General features: G+C 55.7%; 2 protein-coding genes across 3 annotated transcripts in view; both read right to left on the bottom strand.

The window, feature by feature from the left end:
- Nucleotides 1-6,289, bottom strand: part of PPP1R37 (protein phosphatase 1 regulatory subunit 37) — a 69,659-nt gene extending 63,370 nt beyond the window's left edge. For both annotated transcript variants that reach the window (XM_014569752.3, XM_075915431.2), the window contains exon 1: nt 5,120-6,289. In XM_014569752.3, the coding sequence (XP_014425238.3) occupies nt 5,120-5,675 (556 nt within the window). In that variant the 5' untranslated portion in view covers nt 5,676-6,289. The remainder of the gene's footprint in view (nt 1-5,119) is intronic.
- Nucleotides 6,290-12,041: 5,752 nt separating this feature from the next.
- Nucleotides 12,042-22,759, bottom strand: LOC142823843 (peptidoglycan-recognition protein SC2). The gene is made up of 6 exons (XM_075915465.2): nt 21,388-22,759; nt 18,892-19,005; nt 16,220-16,351; nt 15,676-15,877; nt 15,280-15,398; nt 12,042-12,992 (listed from the first exon to the last, which is right to left on the bottom strand). The coding sequence occupies exons 2-6, from the start codon at nt 18,986-18,988 to the stop codon at nt 12,814-12,816; spliced, it is 729 nt and encodes a 242-aa protein (XP_075771580.2). The 5' UTR covers nt 18,989-19,005; nt 21,388-22,759; the 3' UTR covers nt 12,042-12,813.
- Nucleotides 22,760-23,147: the final 388 nt, after the last annotated feature.

Here is a 23,147-nt window from a genome sequence, read left to right as displayed (position 1 = left end):
CGTCTAGCATATATATAAATTAGACGTACTCAAGGCTCATTCGCACTTGTAAGTCATTTCTCTGGAGTGAAGCAACTCAGTTGTACAAAGGTACCAGCATATTCCTTGTGTGCTCTGTCTTCAAGAGGGCTCAATCAAATACTTAATGAATTTCCTAAGTTCAGTTTTACTCAGCATGGTAAGTCAACTACAGAAGTTAGTAGAACCAAAGCCTTAGGAGAACAAAATGTCTCAACAATCCCACATGATAAAACGATTAAAAAGAGTAATTTTAAAAAATATATATATTTAACTTACTGGTAAAATTCTGTTAATAAAATACAGCCAGACCCCGAGTTACGGTCGCATGTAACTCAATGGGGTCCAACTTATGAACAAACCGAATTATGACCAATTGCTTGGTCCGCAACCGGTTCATAAGTTGGAAACAGGCTGTAAGTGTATTAACAAGACTGCTGTATGGCCTCAATATTACAAATATAAATTAAATATTTTTAAAATACACATGTAAGCCTGTTATTACAAAACAAACTGACTCATTTACATTCCAAAAATCTTAACAGATTTACAAAAGCGTTTCAGATTTTGTCACCACCATTCTTGCCAAAGGTTCGGACTCAATTTTCAAATGATGAATTATACTAAACCTTTAGCTACATAAGCAGAAAGAATTCTGACGTCTTAAAAATTCCTTCCATACACACACAAAAAGTTGTATATTCAGTAACTATTTCTCCAGTAAGTTTACAATGACCAAGTTCAGAAATTTCAGTACCACCTCACCCTGTCAAGGCCTCACCACCCACACAACCTCTCTAAAATGTCCAATATGTTCATTAATATGCACAGTAAATGAACTTCTAAGCAGTACACGGATTAGTACAGGCAGTCCCTGGGTTACGTACAAGATAGGGACTGTAGGTTTGTTCTTAAGTTGAATCTGTATATAAGTCGGAACTGGCGTCAGCCGCTGCTGAAACTGATCAGTTTCAACCGCGGCTGAATCTGGATGCCAGTTCTGACTTACATACAGATTCAACTTAAGAAACCCAGGCATCCCCAAGTCAGCTGCTGCTGAAACTGATCAGCGGCTGATTCCAGGAAGCCTGGGGCAGAGCAACTCTGCCTGGGGCTTCCTGTAGTCAGCCGCTGGTCAGTTTCAGCAGCAGCAGCTGACTAGGGGATGCCTGGGGCAGAGCAGCTGGAGTGCTGCTGGGTTGCTCCAGTAGCACGGCTCCTCAGCTCTACTGGAGCAACCCAGCAGCACCCCAGCTGCTCTGCCCCAGGCGTCCTGATTCAGCCGCTGCTGAAACTGACCAGCAGCAGCTGAACCAGGACGCCTGGGGCAGAGCAGCTGGGGTGCTGCCGGGTTGGTCCGGAGCGGCGCTGCGGGACCAACCCAGCAGCCCCCAACTGCTCTACCCCAGGGGTAGGCAAGAAAAGCCTGGTCTGCTGTGGGGAGAAGGGGGGGCACTAGCTGTACCCCCCCCCCCAGCAGACCAGGGGGACAGGAGCAAAGCCGTGGAGCACGCCCGCAGCGGGACAGCCCAAGCGCGCCAGCCCAAGCGCGCCCGGGCTGTCCTGCTGCGGGCATGCTCCGCGGCTTTGCTCCTGTCCCCCTGGTCTGCTGGGGGGATCCAGCAAAGCCGCTGGACCCCCCCAGCAAACCAGGGACACCAGAGCAAAGCCACCTCCTGGGCGGCTTTGCTCGTTTGCCCGGGAGCAAAGCCGCCCAGGCGGCAGCTTTGCTCGGGTGTCCCTGGTCTGCTGGGGGGGGTCCAGCGGCTTTGCTGGACCCCCCCCCCCCCCGCAGACCATGGGGACAGGAGCAAAGCCGCCCAGGCGGGGGGAGTCCCGCTGCCTGGGCGGCTTTGCTCGGGTGTCCCTGGTCTGCTGGGGGGGGTCCAGCGGCTTTGCTGGACCTCCCCAGCAGACCAGGGAGACCGGGAGAAGCTTTTCTCGCCCCGGAGGACACGGGTGGCGATCTGCCGCCCGTGAGCTCCGGGGCGAGAAAAGCCCCGTTCGTAAGTCAGATCCGCGTAAGTCGGGGACTGCCTGTATAAGATTCCAACTATTTCATTAGTTACCAATGCTCACAGAATTCATCTTTGTTGCACTTGTCACTTTCAGCACAATAGGTAGAGGCCCTCAGTAGACAATGAGACACCTCTCAGATACCACATTAAAAACAAATGAGCCTTATTTCCATTGAGAGAAAGTTACTTTATGTCATGAGCTTCAGGAGTAGCTAGCAGAGGTCAGGTTTAATGAAGAAGAATAGAATGTAATATCCTTTGTGTTGATTTGAAAGGTCAGTTCTAAGATTCTGAATACAAATCCATATGATAGAGGCATTAAAAATAGTAATTTAAAAAAATGTATTTAGCTTACTAGTAAAATTATATTAATAAAATAATTTTTTATCATTTAACACATGGTTCTTTAGTTCAGCAACTAGATGCTAGAATCCTGTTGAAAGCTGAACCCCTGCTTCATAAAGCTACACCAAAAAATGCGTATTAGACTGGATGCAGAAAGCAATTGAAGTAGGTTAACTCATTTATAATACATACAGCTTTTTTTCAGATGTTAGAGTGGAATAGTGTACATGTTTAAACGGTTAACTGATGAGCCTAGGCTCATCAGTTAATCTTCACCGTTACACACACAACAACCACAGACGGGTGACAGTGTTCATGGGGCAGCAGTGCAGGGAGCGGAAGCAGCTCAGCCAGAGCCGGTACACAAGGAAGATGGCTTAAAAGCCGCCCGTCCTCCCTCCCCACCCCCATCCACATGAAAACATGTAACCACTGAAAACAGCAGTTACACATTTATTTTAAAAAAAACAACAGCATTTGTAAATCCATAATGTGTGCGTGTACACACACACACACACCCCCCTACCTACCTATATATAAATAAAAGTCTGATTGATAAATGACAAATGCACAGAAAATATAAAATTGTATACAGTACGAGATGGACTTCAGTTTTGCATTACTAACCGTCTAAACTACCATGAGTTTTCATGGGCAAAACCCACTTCTTCAGATGAGCTGGACGCTGGAATGGAAGTGACAGAAATCCAGAATGTATACATTTTTGTTAGTCTCAACGGTGCCAAAGAACTACTCATTGTTTTTAAAGTTACAGACTAACTGAACTACCACTTTGAGTCTAAACTACAGAAGTATTCCGTTTAGAAGTGACAGTAAAATACATATATTTGCATTAAACAACAATAGCAATCTCTCTTGGTAATGCTATGATAAAACATTACGAAGTGGAGAGATCATTATTTCTTTACATTTCCAGGAGACCAAGTTTGCTTGTTTCCTAAGTCAGTCATGCAAAAATCAGAAGAAAAAAAACAACAACAACATGAGGACTGCTAAACAAGGGTATTATTTTCAACAACTACAAAGTGTGAAAAAGTTGTGCTACTGACAAAGTTACATTTTTTCAAATCTTCAGTCCTACAGACACCTGGATCAGGAAAGTGCTTAAAACAGTGCAGAATGGCCATTTACATTAAAAGGCCGGCATATTATAACTAATAAATATCACAGAGGAGTAGCCATGTTGGCCTGAAATTAAAAAAAACTTCAACAACAAAGGTCCTGCAGCACCTTAGAGACTAATAATAATATATAAATATTATCATGAGCTTTCGTGGGCACAACACACCTCTTCAGACAACAAATATGGATCTGAAGACGTGAGCTGTGCCCACAAAAGCTCCGGACACTACTCATATATTTTGTTAGTCTCTAAGGTGCTACAGGACCATCATTGTATTTTAAGTTTTAATAAATATCAGTTTAGCTTTCAGTTCTTGTCACTGGATTCTAATTATTGATTGGGTAGCCTTGTTAGTCTTTATCTGCAAAAACAACGAGTCCTGTGGCACCTTAAAGACTAACTGATTTATTTGGACATAAGTTTTCATGGGTAAAGAACCACAAAGTCAAAGTAGGTCTTTGCCCACGAAAACTTATGGCCAAATAAATCTGTTAGTCTTTAATGTTAGTCAAAACTCCTCTTAACTATTGACTAATTTTTATAAAGATCCTGTGTACACTCAAAGGACCAAATGGGTAGTACAGCTGTATAAATCTGAAACAAACTGCTTAGTTCTGTTTAAAGCATATTTAAACATTTTATAGAAAAGTCATCTCCGAGTTTCCTGTTATACCACAAACATAAGCAATTTAGTGTTCTGCTTCATTTGGGAACAATTCCCTTTAACATGCGGACAGATCCTCACTGAAGTTAACAGGACTATTCAGAAGCTTCAGAGGGGTAGCCAAGTTAGTCTGTAACAGGAAAAACTTAAAAAAAACAACAAGTAGACTAGTAGCACCTTAAAGACTAACAAAACATGTTGGTATCATGAGCGGTCGTGGGCATAACCCACTTCTTTCTCCGGTCATCTGAAGAAGTGGGTTGCACCCAGGACAGCTCACGATCTCATCGACGTGTTTTGTTAGTCTTTAAGGTGCTTAGTGATAGAAATGTAGCCTTGTTAGTCTGGTGTAGCTGAAACAAAATACAGGACTATGTAGCACTTTATGTAGCACTTTAAAAACTAACAAGATGGTTTATTAACCATCTTGTTAGTCTTCAAAGTGCTACATAAAGTGCTACATAGTCCTGTATTTTGTTTAAGGTGCCTGTCTCTGTGTTGTGTTTTAAGGACGATTCGGGCAATATACCATTTGCACAAACCAGCCTGAGAAGAAGAGCGCGAGTGAATTGAAGACTAACAAGATGGTTAATAAACCATCTTGTTAGTCTTCAAAGTGCTACATAAAGTGCTACATAGCCCTGTATTTTGTTTAAGGCGCTTGTCTCTGTGTTGTGTTTTAAGGACGATTCGGGCAATATACCATTTGCACAAACCAGCCTGAGAAGAAGAGCGCGAGTGAATTGAAGACTAACAAGATGGTTAATAAACCATCTTGTTAGTCTTCAAAGTGCTACATAAAGTGCTACATAGCCCTGTATTTTGTTTAAGGCGCTTGTCTCTGTGTTGTGTTTTAAGGACGATTCGGGCAATATACCATTTGCACAAACCAGCCTGAGAAGAAGAGCGCGAGTGAATTGCAAAGTTTACCATGTCGCCAGGGATCCTTCGGTTCCACAGACCCAGACACGATGTCCTCGTCGGAAGGGAACGTGACCCGCTTTGCTCCATTCTTCAGCTTGCCCTCTTCACACGGCGGCTCCACGCGCGGGTCGCCCTCCGGGCTGGGGGCGTCCGAGTCCAAAGCACCGCGGCGGGACGGCGGCGAGGCCGGCTTCCCCTGCGGCAGGGAGGTCTCCTCCTCCTCCGGGCATCCTCTGTCGGCGGCCGCGCTGCTCCGCTCCGCAGGCGGGCACGAGGCGGCTTCCTGCAGCGGGTGGCTCCCGGCCAGAGTCTCTCCCCGCTCCGACGGCTCCGCTCCCCGCTCCGAGCCCCCCCGGGCGGCAGGGGCGGCCCCTCCCCCCGCCGCCTGCGAGCTGGGCGGCGGCGGGGGGGGGCGCCCGGCCTCCTCCAGGCGAGCCAAGCCCGCCCCCCCCGGGGGCTGCAGCCCCGCTCGGCCGCCCCCCGCCTCCTCCGCGCCCGCGCAGGGCTCCGCGTCCGGCTGCCGGGGGGGGCGCGGCGCGCGCTCCATGGCTCCCCGCCTCATGGGGGCCCGGGCGGCATCACTCCGCGGGCGCCCCCGCCCCGCCCGCGCAGGCCCGGCTGAGGGCTGGGCCGCGAGGGGAGGCCGCGCGCCGGGGAACCGCCGCCGAGCGCAGCCGCGGTCTGGCGCGGCGGACCCGAGAGAAGCCGCCGCCCGCGGAGTGCGCCAGCGGCCTGCCCATCCGCGGCCCGCACTTTCGCCACGGGCGGCGGCCGCCCGCCCGGCGCGGGGCCCCGCCCGCCGCCGCGGCACCGAGGAGGGGAAGATCCCGCCGCCTGGCCTCGCGGGCAGGGCCGGCCGGCCGCCGCGGGACGCTCCGGTAAAGGGTCGTCTCCGTAGCGAATCAGCCGCTGCGAGTCGTCGCACGCACCCGGCGGCGGCCAGCCCGCCAGCACCGGGCGAAGGCGGCTGAGGCTTCGGCGCGGCACTTTCGGCGCGGCACTGGGGGCGCGTTCCGGGGGGGAGGGGAAGCTGAGGATGCGCCCCCCCGAGGCGGCTGCCTACTCCCTAGGCGCCGGACGCGCGCCGGGGCTCGAAAACAAGGCGCGAATCTGCTGCTACTAATGAAAGAGGCCGCGGACAAATAGTCAGCTTCACGTGATGCGCCCCAAACAGCCTGGCCCGTCCCCGCCGGGCTGCTGGCCCTTTAAGTCCGCGGCGGGGGCGGGGCCGAGCGCAGGCTGCGTAGCCCTGGGACCCGTCACATGTCACGAGGCCCCGCCCCGGCGTCCCTAAGTGGGGGGCGTGTCCATGTGCGCGTGCGCGTCCCTGCTGCGCGTGTCTGGTGTGTGCTACCTGTGTGTGTGTGTGTCCATGTGTGCTGTGTGTAGCTAGTGTGTGTGTGTCTGTGTGTGTCCATGTGTGCTGTGTGTAGCCAGTGTGTGTGTGTCTGGTGTGGGTGTGTGTATCCATGTGTGTTGTGTGTAGCTAGTGTGTGTGTGTGTCTGGTGTGGGTGTGTGTATCCATGTGTGTTGTGTGTAGCTAGTGTGTGTGTGTCTGGTGTGGGTGTGTGTATCCATGTGTGTTGTGTGCATCTCTGGTGTGGGTGTGTGTATCCATGTGTGTTGTGTGCATCTCTGGTGTGGGTGTGTGTGTCCATGTGTGTTGTGTGTAGCCAGTGTGTGTGTGTCTGGTGTGGGTGTGTGTATCCATGTGTGTTGTGTGTAGCTAGTGTGTGTGTGTCTGGTGTGGGTGTGTGTATCCATGTGTGTTGTGTGCATCTCTGGTGTGGGTGTGTGTATCCATGTGTGTTGTGTGCATCTCTGGTGTGGGTGTGTGTATCCATGTGTGTTGTGTGCATCTCTGGTGTGGGTGTGTGTGTCCATGTGTGTTGTGTGCATCTCTGGTGTGGGTGTGTGTGTCCATGTGTGTTGTGTGTAGCCAGTGTATGTGTGTCTGGTGTGGGTGTGTGTATCCATGTGTGTTGTGTGCATCTCTGGTGTGGGTGTCCATGTGTGTTGTGTGTAGCCAGTGTGTGTGTGTCTGGTGTGGGTGTGTGTGTCCATGTGTGTTGTGTGTAGCCAGTGTGTGTGTGTCTGGTGTGGGTGTGTGTATCCATGTGTGTTGTGTGCATCTCTGGTGTGGGTGTGTGTATCCATGTGTGTTGTGTGTAGCCAGTGTGTGGGTGTGTATCCATGTGTGTGGTGTGTAGCGTGGGTGTGGGTGTGTATCCATGTGTGTGGTGTGCATCTCTGGTGTGGGTGTGGTGTGTGTATCCATGTGTGTGGTGTGCATCTCTGGTGTGGGTGTGGTGTGTGTATCCATGTGTATTGTGTGTAGCCAGTGTGTGTCTGTGGTGTGGGTGTGTATATCCATGTGTGTTGTGTGTGTCTCTGGTGTGGGTGTGTGTATCCATGTGTGTGGTGTGCATCTCTGGTGTGGGTGGGTGTATATCCATGTGTGTTGTGTGCGTCTCTGGTGTGGGTGGGTGTATCCATGTGTGTTGTGTGTAGCCAGTGTGTGTGTGTCTGGTGTGTACAGCCTGTGTGTGTATCCGTGTGTGTTGTGTGCATCTCTGCTGTGTGTGGCCAGTGTGTGTGTCTCTGCTGCTGTGTGTGTCCACTTTACATTTCTATTGTGTATAGCCTCTGTGTGTGTGGCCAGTGTATGTCAATCTGTACATGGGGAGTAATTATTTTGAATGCCTTGGGGAGGAGCTATTTTGAAATAGTAGCAGTGGAACAAAATAGCTGTTTCGAAACAGGCGTTATTCCTCATGAAATGAGGTTTACAAAGGCCAAAATAAGCTGCCCATTATTTCGAATTTTTTTGAAAGAACAGGTTAGCTGTGTAGATGCTCACATAGTTATTTCGGGATAACGGATGTTATTCCAAAATAATGCTGCTGTGTAGACGTAACTTTAGAGCAGAGGTTCTCAAACTTTCTGATACTGGACCCTCCTCTAAGTTGCTCGTGACCCACAGTTTGAGAAACGAGATCTTAGAGCCTAAAAAAAACCTCTATATAATGAGCAGTCAGGACAAGGCTACCCCCTGAGTCTTTAAACTCCAACACAATTAATATAAGAAAAGAGGCACCTACTGATGTCTATTTAGCTCTGCTCTTTGAACAGTGGGAGGAATTAGGTCAAACCAGTCCAGGCAGGGGAAACCACATCACCTCCTGACCAGGATAACCTTCTCTTACCCTCAGAGCTCTGACACTCAAGCCCCTACATTTGCAAGAATCTTTCTGCTGTGAGCTCTTTCATGTGGAACAATTTAGCACAGCCCTGCTTTTCTGGAGTCCTCCAAAACTAAAAACATCAGTAACCATATTTCAGCTCCCCCTGCATTTCGTATAAACATAGAATCATAGAATACTAGGACTGGAAGGGACCTCGAAAGGTCATTGAGTCCAGTCCCCTGCCCTCATGGCAGGATCCAGCACTGTCTAGACCATCCTTGATAGACATTTATCTAACCTACTCTTCAATATCTCCAGAGATGGGGATTCCACATCCTCCCTGGGCAATTTATTCCAGTGTTTGACCATCCTGACAGGTAGGAACTTTTTCCTAATGTCCAATCTAAACCTCCCTTCCTGCAGTTTAAGCCCATTGCTTCTTGTTCTATCCTCAGAGGCCAAGATGAACAAGTTTTCTCCCTCCTCCTTATGACACCCTTATGATACCTGGAAAACATAATGGCTGTGTTTAGACTAGCAAGACTAAACTTGCCAGCTATCTACACTGGCCGCTTGAATTTCCACAAGAACACTGACTTCCTACTGTCTGAAATCAGTGCTTCTTGCGGAAATACTATGCTGCTCCCGTTCGGGCAAAAGTCCTTTTGTGCAAAGCTTTTGACAGCTCAGATTTGCTTTGCGCAAAAAAGCCCCGATCGCGAAAATGGCAATCGGGGTTTTTTTGCAGAAAAGCATCCGTGCCGATCTAGATGCTCTTTTCCACAAATGTTTTTAACGGAAAACTTTTCCGTTAAAAGCATTTGCGGAAAATCATGCCAGTCTAGACGTAGCCAATGGGTGTTGGGCTACAAATGACGTGGATTACAATGAGCGCAATACCACTCCATCTGCTGACTAGCAAATCTAAGCAAAGCAGGAGCAAGCGGTGTTTACGTAATAAACACACCCAGGGTTTCTCTCCCATTCCAACTAGCTATAAGGGACACATTCCTTCAGATCCTGCTCACACTTGGTATTTTGCAATTTGAAAAATGCAGATCTCAATGCACCCCACAGAAAGCCACCTATTTAGCACCTACACAGCCAGCTGGATCTTACCCATTCTTGGTCACAAGCCATCAATCAATAAACCATCAATAAAGAAAATAAACTTTCTAATCCAGCTGACCAGAAAAAAAAAAAAACAGGCTTCTAGAGCAGCAGATGGAAAATATACGTTTGGCACAAGGATCCGGCTAGACCCAGCACGTTTTTGGCCTCAAATCACAACTTCATTCTGCTAAAGAGAAAGCAAGCTGCCATGACAAGCACCATCCAGAGCCAGTGAACCCTGGCCCCACGGCATTGCAGGACTCAGGCCAGGTCTACACTGGAGCCAGAAGGTCAGCTGCAGGTACGCGACTTCAGCTACATAAAATACGTGGCTGGAGTCGGCGTACCTTAATCCGAGCTTGGCTTCTTTTTCACAGTGGGAAGCCAATGGGACCAGATGCTCCCGTCGGCGTCCCTTCCTCCTCCAGACTGTGCGGAGCACCGGCGCCAACTGGAGCTGCCTTCAGCATTCGATTTTGCAGGCCTTAACGTGGGCGTGTGCATTGTGGGACAAACTGGAACATTTTTATAGCGGGTCTCCTGAAAGCCAGTGGGGCCCACCCCAGACTTTTTACCTCACCCCACCCCCTTACTCCTGTCTGTGTCCTCCACCTCCCAGAGTTGGGGCCAGGAGCAGGCCTGTAGCTCTTGGGGGGTGGGGGATGCAGAGGGGTAAAGGGACCATGTCTTGGGCCATATGTGCGAGGCCAGGAACAGAGCCTCAGTGCAGGGCCAGGAGCAGCCAGGACCCCACAGACAGAGTCCAGGAGCTGTGAACAGAGCTGTGGGTGCAAGTCCAGTTGCAGCCAGGGTCCACATGTGGGGCTGGGAACAGTGCTCCAGGAAGGAGAGTCCTGCAGCCAGGCTCCCAGGTGCACCAGGGACTCTGAGCACAGCCTGGTGGCCAGGACCCTGCACAAAAACTGGGGGAGCTGCAGCACCCCCATCAGTACCCACAATTCCCACACCTAGGGGACAGACTTGGTCTGACACAGGAGTTAAATCACATCCCTTCTCTCACACTTTCCTCCTTGTAAATTCAATACAGGGAGTTGCAAAAGAGGGAAGGAGTATTAAAAGCCACCCTCTTCTGGGGGTTTCCGGTACTACGGCCCTAAAAAATGGGGTTATTTACCTAAAGAATGGGGTTATGTACCCTACTGTGCAGCCTGTTTTGTCTTTCCTCCCCAGCGTCTCTTCCTATATGCTCAGCACAACCCAGGTTTGCACTTAGCCTGTCATAAAGTGACGTGACGTGACAGCCCTATACTACTGTTCCTGGAATCGCTCTTTGCTGAATGCTGCTCCCAGGCGGCCCTTGTGTCTCCCAACAGGCCACACGCCTAGTCGCATGCTCCCTGTATCCCTCTTTCCTTTCACCTGGGACCGCAGCTAAACCTGTCACCGCTGAGCCTCCACTGTCATAAAGGGCCAGCGTGGTCACCAGCTGCCAACCCACCGGGGTTTGCGCCCATGTACGGGGCCCGTCCAGCCCTGAGGCACAGGGGCACTGGGTTCCCAGCCCCACGTTGGAGGCTGCTCCGCAGCAAATCACAGAACAGGCAGCTGCCCCATCAGTGCTGCCGATCCCTCCCCACACTGGGCAGCCCTGCGCACCATAGGGCTGGGACATGGCCACCAGTACGGCTGTTCCCCTCGCTTTGCTCCCACCGTTCTCCACTCATCCGGGGAGGGAGGCCCAGCCTCAGCTCCAGTCATCAGGAGCCAACCCCAACCCCCATCTCGTTCCATCTTGAGAAGCACGAGCGGGGCCAACTGTGCGTAACCCATGTGACGTCAGTGCCCCCTAGGTTTGTCTTCCTTTCCTCCCTTTGGGTTGAGAAGCAGCACAGCCTAGTGGGTAGAGCTCTGGACTGCAGCCCTGGGGTGTGTTCCCTGCCCTGCCACTCACTGGACTGTGAATTTGGCAAAACCTTTCCCCTCCCCTTGCCTCAGTTTCCCTCCCTCATCTGGATAGATAGTGAGCTCTTCCGGGCGGGGGCTGTCTGTTGCACGTTCTGTGCGCACAGAGCCTAGCACATTAAGGCCTGTGAATGAAATCAGACAGATCAGTGGACCCCAACCTTTTGGGGCTGCCGGGCACCCGGGGGCAGGGCCACCCATACGCTGTGTGCCTGGAGCTGGCGCCACAACTGCGCTGCATGCCCAGGGATGGGGCCGCCCATACGCCGCGCGCCCGGGACCGGAACAGCCCATGTCCCATGCTCCCAGTGGCAGGACCGCCACTGCCCATGCGCTGCGTGCCCGGAGCCGGCGCCTGTGCTACGCGCCCAGGAGCCGACAGTGCCCATGGGCCACGCGCCCGTTGATGGGGCCACTCATGTACTGCACGCCCAGGGCCAGCGCCGCCCATACACTGCAAGCCCAGGGCCGGCACAGACCTCGCGCCGCGCATCCGGGGGCGGGGCTAGCCCTGATCACTTGGTGGGTGCACAGAAATGGCCTGGCGGGCACCATGGCACCCATGGCCACCGCACTGGGGACCACTGAGACAGACCATAATCACACCCTCCAAGATGGCCCGCCCACCCCAACGCCTGGGGGTGAGGTTGTACGGTAACAGCCGGTGAAATGATTCACAGCACTTCAGTTTTTCCTTGACTAGAAGCTGGTTTATTGTCCCTGCTCAGTAGCTCCCAGGCAAAGCAAGCGCCAGGCCGCAGGGGTGCTGGGTAAAAAGCAAATTGCGCTTGAATTAAACCCCCGTGTGGGACTCTGTGAATTCCCTCCCCCGCCCCACCCGGGACCTTCCCGGTCAAGTGCCCTGTGAAGATCCAAACATGTTGCCCTTCCCTTCGTGGGGGCTGTCAGGCGATGGGGGCTGGGCTGAGCTTGGAGACCCAGAACCAGCAGCGGGCAGGCCAGGGCTGGGGGTCAGGGTTTGGGGACACATGGCTCCGCGTGGGGGCAGGTTCAACAGGGACCCATTTCTGGGGCTCCCAGGAGAAATTCTAGCTGCAGATTTCAGGGGGGACTGGGGACCAGGACGGTTCCACGCTGGGATTGGTCACTGCCCGGGGGTGTAAAACGGGCAAGGAAACGACATTTCCAGAGCTGCCCAGGGATTGGCAGGGCTGTCGCCACGGAGCTGGGCTGCGGATTGGCCCCGCCCCCGCTGGAGGCTGTAAGGCCCTGGGCCGGGCTGGGTGTGGAGCCGGGCTGAGCTGAGAGGCTGGTGGCTGGAAATCTGAGCCCGGGGGAGGGCAGCAGAGCCCAGGGGAGATGGGAGCGCGGCCCCAACTCTCAGCTCCCTGCTCTCCGGACCCCAGGGGGCAGCAGGTGGGCGAGAAGCGCGAGGCTGCCCCCTGCTGGGGGGCCGAAGTGCTGCAGGGGCAGGCAGAAGCGGCAGGCGATGAGGCTGCCCAGTGACTGCAAGGGACTCAGGCTTTGAACCTGGGCCACTGGGTAATGACCCTGTAGAGGGCGTTCCCGGGGCAGCTGGTGGGGTTCACGTTGCGATGCCCCTTCAGGGTGTAGCTGCGGCTCAGGAAGCCCCGGGAGACGGCGCATTGGACCAGGCTCCGGGCGGCGTTCAGAGCGGCGGCGCTGGGGGCTGTTTCTGCAAGACAAAGCAGCCCCTAGTGACTCTCGGCCTGGCCCCATCTGTGCCCAGGGGATGTGACCTCGATAAATCCCCTTCCTCCACCCACGCTCTGGATTGGCCACATCAATATCCCTTCCCCGCCCAGGCTCCGGGCAGAATCCAGGGGTCCCAATGGACAAGCAAACCCCCTGTTCCCGGGGCCTTGTGGGGACACGGGGCTAGTGGGAGCCTGGGCTGGACAGACAGGGAAGTGGGGGGCAGGAGGGGATTTTCCCTGGGTCCAGCTGGGGGTGGGGTCCTGTACCTGGCTCATGGGCCCGTGTGTTAAAAGGGGCGTGGAGAAATAGTGCAGGAAGCAGGAAAGTGTCATGTTCTTGGACTTTAAAGGTCATTGTCGCACCCATGCGGGGGTGGGGGGTGCCCCTAAAGTTGGTACAAAGGGGGCCATGTGAGGTGTCAAAGGAAAGCTGATGTTCTACTGATTCTGGGCGTGCTACTCATGTACTTTTGTAATCTCTGTATGTGGAGTTATAACTATGGACTCTGTTGATGCTGGAAAATTGTCTGAGACAGAGCCATGGGCTGGGAATGTTCGTTCAGCGTCTGCGCTAATTAGCACAGCTCCCGGGACAATGAATCTCTAGGTGCCAATACACCTGAGGAATGTGTCTAGAACCTGCAGACCAGCCAGAATAGCGATTGCTGACTTGGAATACAAGGATAGATCACTGGGCCACATGACCTGCCCCAGCTTGGAAGAGACCAGGGATGGATATAAAATGCCATGCGGCAATCTCCAGCTGGTCTTTCAGTTCACCTACTGATTCTAGATGCAAGCTGGCGAGGAACAGCGCGCTGGGAAGAACCGTAGACCCGTCCTGACATAGGGGCTACGTCTCAACTGGCATGATTTTCCAGAAATGCTTTTAACGGAAAAATTTTCCGTTAAAAGCATTTGCGGAAAAGAGCGTCTAGATTGGCACGGACGCTTTTCCGCAAAAGCACGTTTTGCGGAAAAGCGTCCGTGCCAATCCAGACGCGCTTTTCTGCAAAAAAGCCCCGATGGCCATTTTCGCGATCGGGGCTTTTTTGCGCAAAACAAATCTGAGCTGTCTACACTGGCCCTTTTGCACAAAAGGGACTTTTGCCTGAACGGGAGCAGCATAGTATTTCCGCAAGAAGCACTGATTTCAGACAGTAGGAAGTCAGTGTTCTTGTGGAAATTCAAGCGGCCAGCGTAGAGAGCTGGCAAGTTTTTCCCGCAAAAGCATTTGCTTTTGCGGGAAAAACTTGCCAATCTAGACGCAGCCAGGATGTACCCCAGAGACTTTTAAAATAGCATTTTGTAACATCTCTGCTAAGAGCCTGTGTCGAGAACTGGCTGATCCGATGCACGTCATGTATTATCTTTCACCTTACTCTCCACCTTTTCTTTCTTTTATTACTAACCCTTTAGATTCTACAGGCTTGGCCCAGCATGGGCTTGTGGGTGAGATCCAGTGTGAATTGACTGGGAACTGTGGCTGGTCTTTTGGGAGCGGGAGAACCTGTTCGGGGTCGGTGAGATTGGGTTCTAGAACCCCTCACCTGTGTGCAGGCCTGGGGCTGATGGGGGCACAGGAAGAGCTGGAGTGTTGGAGGGGTTTTGCTCGTCGCCCTGAGAGGACGCCCTCAGCTGTGCCCAACCCGGCCTGGTCCGCCACAGAAAGCCACTTCCAGGGCCGGCACCAGGCTGCAAGGGCAGGTCGGCCAAGCTCTGCCGGCTCAGCGGGCCCCACAGAAGCCCGGAAGGGGATGTTCCCCTCAGCCCAGCTCCTTCCCGGGGAGGAGGAAATACAGCGCCGGCCGGGAGCGTGAGCAGCGCGGAGCCAGGCTGAACAGGAGCCAGGGAGCGAGAGCTGAACCTGGCGGGTTCCTGGGGGAAATTAGGCCCAGATATCTAACAGGGAGGGCGATCGGCCAGGGGAGCAAAGAGCCATGGGTCCCCAGAGCCAGCCAGGGGATCGCTGGACAGGCCCAGGGAGGCCGCACACAGGTGCCCCCCACTCCAGGGTCCTCGGGCCCAGCCCTGCCCTTGGGCGTGGCGGATAAACCCCCCCAGCTCTTTGCTTGCAGCCGGCCAGGTCGCTCTGCACAAGTGACCCATCGCCAGAGACCGTCCCTGGGTCGCCTGGTGAGGGCCCCTGCAGCAAAGCCACCTGCCTGGTCCTCAAGCAGCCGGGGCAGCAGCTGTGGGCGGGAGCCTGCAGGGGGGTTCCCAGCGCCCCCTCGGGGCCTCACTGGCGGGGAGGGACCCTCGTACCGGAGAAGCTGCCCAGGAAGCTGAGTCCCAGCGACGTAGGGTTATATTCTCCGGCGTGGGACCCCCTCGTGCTCCAGCCACTGCCCTCGTAGACTCCGCCATCCTCGCCAATCAGGAAGCTGCAGGCCAAGCGCCACGTGAGACCCGCACGTCGCCCCCCCCCCCCCCCCGCATCGTTCCCCCAGGCCAGCGGTGCTCTGTGCCCCCCCTCCCGTCCCCCACAGCTGGGGGGGCTGGGGCACCCCTCCTCCTCTCCCTCAAAGATATTAAATTCCCACCCACCCCAGCTCTGCCCCACGTGCGTTCTCTGCCGCCCCCCTGTGGCTGCCTGGGGCGGTGGCCCCGGCCCTGCCCCTCTGCCGTGGGGAGGCCCCGCTCCCACCCTGCCCCACTCACTTGTAGCCGATGTCGGCCCAGCCCTTCTTGTCCATGTGGTCGTCCTGGATTCGTCTGACCTCCTGGCTGCAGGCGGCCTGCGAGGCGCAGGGATTCCCGTCCGTGTGGTGGATGATGACGTGGGGCACCGGGGGCACCAGCGAGACCTTGTTGTTCGGGGGCCGGGCCCCCCACTGGGCGCGGGAAATGATGGCGGGGCAGCCTGCGCCGAGCGGGGGAGGGCAGAAAGGGCTGGATTAATGTGGGTGCCTCCCACCTGACCTGGCCACGCAGCAGGATCAGGCCCCGGGCTGATGCTCGAAGTGGGGCTGGAGCTGTTGCAATGGGGCCGGCCGGCCAGCAAAGGCCGTGGGCTGGTGGTCCAAGGTCACCCTGGGCCGGGGAAGCTCCTACCCAGCGTGTGCGGCTCAGCAGCCGCCTGTCTCCTCTGCTCCCTGCGGCCATTTGCACCCCTGCGGCCTGTCCCCTCCCCTCTGCAGCCTCTTCCCCCCCCAGCCCCTGAGCCTTCGGCTCTCCCACTGCAGACGCCCCTGCCCCCACCTACCAGAACCTTCCAGGGGGGAATCCACGGCCCCAGGAAACAGAAACGGCTTCTCCCGTGCCTCCCGCCGGTGGGACTCCCTGCCACTGGCTGTCACTGCGCCAGCAGGGGGATCCAGTGACGGATCCGTAGCTTCTATGGAGAGCGAGAACAGGCAGCGTCACGGGGCTGGCAGTGGCTGGGCTCCCGCCTTGACGGATGATGCTTAGGTACCAGCTACCCGGTCCCTAGGAGCAGCTCCCTGCCCGTGGCCTGTCGCAGGCGGGGTGACGCTGCAGCCCCGGGCGGAGCGAGAAGCAGCCAGGCTGGAGCAGCGCAGCCCTGTTTAATCCAGCTGCCAGGCTAACCTTTTCAGAAAAGGCGACCCACAGACACCGGTTGGAGAAGACGTTAACTGCCCGGGCACTCACTCCTGGATCTCCAAGTCACCGTGTTATGTCAGGCCAATTCCACCAGGCAAATACACAGGGAAGGGCGGGAACTTAACTTCATTTACAAGTTTAATTCTTACGCAAAAAATGCAACGAACAGAGATGCCAGCTGGCTCATCCACCACCTTCCACATCCTAATGAGCCAACCGACCAACCAATGGAGGCGCTAACTGCTCTTATCAGCTTCTTGTGACTACTTGAACAATCTAGAACAGTGACAGAGATGCGGCCGTGTTCCTCTGGTGTAGCTGAAACAAAAGCCAGAACTATGTAGCACTTTAAAGACTAACCAGATGGTTTCTTAGGTGATGCTCGGGGGTAATAAACCATCTTGTTAGTCTTTAAAGTGCTGCATAGTCCGTCTTTTGAACAATCTAGTCTCTGTCTTTTTTCTCCTTTTTTTCCTCCTTCTCTTCCCCCTTCCCCCACCTCTGCTCCCCCGTCCCCCTCCTGCTTCCCTTATTTATTCTTGGATCTGGACTTTTAATACTCCAGTCATCTGAAGAAGTGGGCTGTACCCAGGAAAGCTCACGATCCCAGCTACATGTGTGGTGAGTCTCTAAGGCTGCTAGACTATTCGTTGTTTTTTTAAGTTTTCCTCCCAGAAAGGAAATTCCCTCTGTGGCTGGGTGATCCCACCACGGGCCACTAGGGTCGTGGTCACCAACCAGTCGATCGCGATCTACCGGTAGATCTCAGGGGCTCTAAGAGTAGCCCTTGAGCCCTCTCTGAACTGCGCGCCTGTGCAGTACATTTACATTAGATTTCCTCATTTGAGGAGCAGCTATTCACCGAGCAACAGCACAGGTGAGTAGCTGCGAGGAATGGTGGGAACTGGGAGGTCGGGAGGGCTGAAACACCCCAGCCAGCTGACTGTGGCTTTCAGCTGAAAGAGGCTGCCCCGCGCTCCAGGTGATCGGTGGCTTCTCCTCTGCGCCTGCCCACGTGGAGCTTGGTGCACCCTGCTGAGCATCATGGCCAGCTGGCCGGGCAGCCGCTTCTCTTCCCTCCAGCCCGGCTGCCCTGCGCTCAGCCCAGGGAGGCTGCATCTAGCTCCAGCTGTGCTGGAGCAAGCTTCCCAGGCTGAGCGCAGGATCACAGATGCCCATCTGCTGGACTGTATACGACTAGCAATCTCAGACTACAGCCCAGACTTCAAGACACTGGCAGATACTGTTCAGTCCCAGGTGTCACACTGAGACTTTTAAGTGTATCCTTTGGTATATATGGCTGTGACTATTTTCTTCCACTATTTGATCTGAGGAAGTGGGTCTGGCCCACGAAAGCTCATCATCTAATAAACCATCTTGTTAGTCTTTAAAGTGCTACATTGTCCTGCATTTTGCTTCAGCTACACCAGACTAACACGGCTACATTTCTATTACTGAGACTTTGTTATTGGAAGAAAAAATATGTAATTCTCAATTCTTGATTTTAGATTTACAAAATAGCAGAGAACAAACTGTAGAATTGTAAATGCTTCATTTGACATTTAAATAGCATGAATTAAAAACAGACCATTTATTTCATAACTATAAACGTGTGATTTTAATTTTATATTTTGCATAATTTAAAAATAAACTGTTTAACAGAGTGTATAAGGGCTGGGGATAGCAAGTGATGGACAGGAGAATAGAGAGGGCGGGGCTTCAAGGAAGGGGCGGGGCGGTAGATCTTCGCCTGTTCTGAGACTTAAAAAGTGATCTTGAGTGTAAAAAGGTTGGAGACCACTGCGTAGGGGGTGCCTCAGACCTCCCCCGTGGAGCACCTGGCCCTGTTGGCTGCTAGAGACCTGACACCGGGGTAGATGGGCCCTTCTCCGATCCAGGGGGCGATTTCTAGGCTACAGGGACAGTCCCAGCATGAATCCTGCTAAGGGCCCCCCACCCCAACCCTGTGCCCCTGCTCTTCCCTCTCCCTGTACCCCCTTCTCCCTGCCCCCAACCCCAGCTCACTGCCCTGCTGACCTCTGGCAGCTAGGACTTCCTGGCTCTTGGTTGCCCCTGGGATGGAGCTGGGCAGGCAGGGGACACGGCCTGGGCGCAAGTGGGTCATTGGGGATGAGCTCCCCATCGGCAGGGGCAGGGGCCTTGTGAACACCAAGGCTCTGGGAATAGGCTGCAGGGGCCCTGCCTTGCAGAGGGGAGCCGAGGGGCAGCCCCGGATGTGAGCCCAGAGGGTGGGCTGGACGGGCGCCTCCATCGTTAACTTCCCCCTCCTGCGTCTGTGCCCCTAAGTCTCACCTGCATCAGGTACGTCTTTGCTGTCCGTAAAATACCAGCAGGATCCGAATTCACTGAGCCCCACGGCGCAGAGCAGGGAGAGCCACACGACCCGCATCGTCCTCTCGCTGGGCGCTGTGGGACACGCACCTGTCACAGCGGCCTGCCCCCAGGAGGGGGCACTGCTGGGTGGGAGCCAAACCCCCCCAGGCCTCTGGGTAGCAGGTCCCCCTGCGCTTAGCCTGCCCCTGGCTCCCAGCATCCCAGTCCTGCCCAGTTCAACCCCCTCCGAGCTTCCTGGGCCGACGTGGCACCCCTGGAGCCGTGCAGGGGGCAGAGCTGGATCCCTGCAGCTGGGGGCACAGTGAGCCCCGGGCACTGGCACCTGCCCTCAGTAAGCAGCTGGCAGGGCGATGGGGGCGGGGGCAGGTAGTTGGTCAATAAGCCATCCTGCTGATGCTGGCGGGTGCCCAGCTACCGAGGAGGAAGCCCTGGGGGGGGGGGGGCGGGATTTCACCAGAGGGCTGAGGCTTGTTGAGCGCAACAGAGCCAGCAGGCTGGGCGGCGAGTGGAAGGAAGCGATTCCGGCCGGGTAGCGCCATGCCAGGGGCAGAACCGTCATCCCACCTGCGCCGGGCTGGGCACAGAGACACCCCGGCTGGGAAAGCTGGGGAACGGTGCGCTGGGGGCAGCTTGTCAGCCACGGTCTGTGCCACTTTTCCTGCTGTGACCGACCTAGACACGTTGCCTCCCCCAGCTCCTCTGAACCCCAACGGCAGGGCACTAAGGCAGCTCTGGCAGATCCCAAGCGAGATCAGGGCCCGTCGGGCCGGGTGCCGCCCAGACACACAGTGACCGAGATCAGGGCCCGTCGGGCCGGGTGCCGCCCAGACACACAGTGACCGAGATCAGGTCCCGTCGGGCCGGGCGCCGCCCAGACACACAGTGACCGAGATCAGGGCCCGTCGGGCCGGGCGCCGCCCAGACACACAGCGACCGAGATCAGGGCCCCGTCGGGCCGGGCGCCGCCCAGACACACAGCGACCGAGATCAGGGCCCGTCGGGCCGGGCGCCGCCCAGACACACAGCGACCGAGATCAGGGCCCGTCGGGCCGGGCGCCGCCCAGACACACAGCGACCGAGATCAGGGCCCGTCGGGCCGGGCGCCGCCCAGACACACAGTGACCGAGATCAGGGCCCGTCGGGCCGGGCGCCGCCCAGACACACAGTGACCGAGATCAGGGCCCGTCGGGCCGGGCGCCGCCCAGACACACAGTGACCGAGATCAGGGCCCCGTCGGGCCGGGCGCCCAGACACACAGTGACCGAGATCAGGGCCCGTCGGGCTGGGCGCCCAGACACACAGTGACCGAGATCAGGGCCCGTCGGGCCGGGCGCCGCCCAGACACACAGTGACCGAGATCAGGGCCCGTCGGGCCGGGCGCCGCCCAGACACACAGCGACCGAGATCAGGGCCCGTCGGGCCGGGCGCCGCCCAGACACACAGCGACCGAGATCGGGGCCCGTCGGGCCGGGCGCCGCCCAGACACACAGCGACCGAGATCGGGGCCCGTCGGGCCGGGCGCCGCCCAGACACACAGCGACCGAGATCAGGGCCCGTCGGGCCGGGCGCCCAGACACACAGTGACCGAGATCAGGGCCCCGTCGGGCCGGGCGCCGCCCAGACACACAGTGACCGAGATCAGGGCCCGTCGGGCCGGGTGCCGCCCAGACACACAGTGACCGAGATCAGGGCCCGTCGGGCCGGGCGCTGCCCAGACACACAGTGACCGAGATCAGGGCCCGTCGGGCCGGGCGCCGCCCAGACACACAGTGACCGAGATCAGGGCCCGTCGGGCCGGGCGCCGCCCAGACACACAGGGACCGAGATCAGGGCCCGTCGGGCCGGGCGCCGCCCAGACACACAGTGACCGAGATCAGGGCCCGTTGGGCCGGGCGCCGCCCAGACACACAGTGACCGAGATCAGGGCCCGTCGGGCCGGGCGCCGCCCAGACACACAGTGACCGAGATCAGGGCCCCGTCGGGCCGGGCGCTGCCCAGACACACAGTGACCGAGATCAGGGCCCCGTCGGGCCGGGCGCTGCCCAGACACACAGTGACCGAGATCGGGGCCCGTCGGGCCGGGCGCCGCCCAGACACACAGTGACCGAGATCAGGGCCCGTCGGGCCGGGCGCCGCCCAGACACACAGCGACCGAGATCAGGGCCCCGTCGGGCCGGGCGCCCAGACACACAGTGACCGAGATCAGGGCCCGTCGGGCCGGGTGCTGCCCAGACACACAGTGACCGAGATCAGGGCCCCGTCGGGCCGGGTGCTGCCCAGACACACAGTGACCGAGATCAGGGCCCCGTCGGGCCGGGCGCCCAGACACACAGTGACCGAGATCAGGGCCCCGTCGGGCCGGGCGCTGCCCAGACACACAGTGACCGAGATCAGGGCCCCGTCGGGCCGGGCGCCGCCCAGACACACAGTGACTGAGATCAGGGCCCGTCTTACCAGGTGGTGTTAAGTGCAGGAGGCTGGAAGGCCGTTTCCCCAGTGATGCTCTTTTGTCTGCCTGCTGCTTCTGTGCTTGGAGCGCTGATGTTACTAGCAGCTGACCATGCAGCCTGGGAATTCAGCAGCCCTTGGTGCTGTCTACAAAGTACGACCGCAGACAGGGACTGGTGACACCGGCCCTGGGTTAGGTTTAGTGCCCCGAAGGCAGTCCCGACACCCCGGCTCCACGGTTACATGGTCACTCACATTCAAGTGCCCCGGAGCCGGGAGAGGACCAGTCAGCCGCAGGAGGCTGTGCTGTCCCCCAGGCCACACACAGAGTTACAGTGCGGAGCCCCGGCAGCAACGAACAACCTACCTGCCACATGATGTGTATGAACATGTGTTTGTCACACACACACACACCCCTTGTTCCTGAGATCTTGGACAAAACCTCCCTCCTCGTTTTTGTCAGCCATGGGCCGGTGGGAAGCAGGGCTGGGGGGGAGCAGGGGGCTGACCAGATGGAAGGGGGGGCAGGAAGCAGAGCTGGGGGGCAGTGCAGCGTGCAGGGGGGCTGGCTGGAGTGGGATTGACCCCGGCACTTGCAGATCCCAGGGCACTGCAGATACGGGGGCTTTGCCTCCTCCTCACTCTCTTTCGGTGGAGCTATTCTTATGCAGGTTGGGATTACATATATATGTCTCTATGAGCGTATCTGGATCTTTAAGTGGTAATTTCAGGGGGAGGAGGGGAGTGGAGAGGGGGAAAGGTTACAAAATACAAGAAAAATGTGCGCGTTTCATTTATATGATAGAATTTTTCAAAAATGAAGGGGGAAAGCCTAAAAGGAAGTTTGTATTAATATCAGAAGGAAAGTGATTAGAACATCTGTGGCGTAGTGGGGGGGCTGTCTGCTCTGTGACCCGGACCTAGCTCCCTGCCACCCACCATAGCACCCAGCACCACCCTGTCCCTGTACCCAGCACCCTACCACCCACCATGGCACCCAGCACCACCCTGTCCCCGGACCTAGCTCCCTGCCACCCACCATAGCACCCAGCACCACCCTGTCCCTGGCTCCAGCACCCTGCCAGCTGTGCCAGCTTGGGACTGCATTAGTGAGGCTTGGGGTTTTTTGGTATTTTTTTTGGCATCTCACTTGTGTGGCCCCAACTGACTTTTCGGTGGGTCAGTGGCCCCTGACTCAAAACAGGTTCCCTGCCCCTCTCATATATAAAGACAATGTTAAAACCTTTTGGCTGCATCTAGACTGGAGTGATTTTGCAGAAATACTTTTAACGGAAAAGTTTTTCCATTAAAAGTATTTCCGCAAAAGCGCATCTAGATTGGCACGGATGCTTTAGCAGAAAAAGTGCTTTTGCACAAAAGCATCCGTGGCCAGTCTAGACGCGATTTTGCGCAAGAAAGCCCCGATCGCCATTTTCGCCATCGGGGCTTTTTTGCACAAAACAGTTCTTCCCTGTCTACACTGGCCCTCTTGTGCAAGTAGTCTTGTGCAAGAGGGCTTTTTCCCGAGCGGGCGTGTGAAAGTATTTGCGTAAGAAGCGCTGATTTTGTACATTACAAAGTCAGTGCTCTTGCGCAAATTCAAGCGGCCAGTGTAGACAGCTGGCAAGTTTTTGTGCAAAAGCAACTGCAAAAGAAACTCAAAATCTTGCCAGTCTAGATGCAGCCTTTGAGTTTGACATAATATTTTATTTAAAAATGAAGCCTGGCCAATATACCCCCAATTGGGGCCAAGCCCCCATCTCTCT

This window comes from Pelodiscus sinensis, chromosome 18 (genome assembly GCF_052426305.1).
Source record: "Pelodiscus sinensis isolate ZL-2025 chromosome 18, ASM5242630v1, whole genome shotgun sequence".
Classification (NCBI taxonomy): domain Eukaryota; kingdom Metazoa; phylum Chordata; order Testudines; family Trionychidae; genus Pelodiscus; species Pelodiscus sinensis.
The sequence above is the reverse complement of the archived record's forward strand: the minus strand, read 5'-3'. Positions and strand labels throughout refer to the sequence as shown.

Excerpts from the sequence above, each read along its gene's own strand:
- LOC142823843 (XM_075915465.2), bottom strand. The coding sequence starts at position 18,988 with ATGCGGGTCGTGTGGCTCTCCCTGCTCTGCGCCGTGGGGCTCAGTGAA. Across the intron at positions 15,878-16,219 it reads TTCCCCCCTGGAAGGTTCTG|GCTGCCCCGCCATCATTTCC; the intron begins GTAGGTGGGGGC and ends CGCTCGGCGCAG. Across the intron at positions 15,399-15,675 it reads TGGGCCGACATCGGCTACAA|CTTCCTGATTGGCGAGGATG; the intron begins GTGAGTGGGGCA and ends CTTGGCCTGCAG.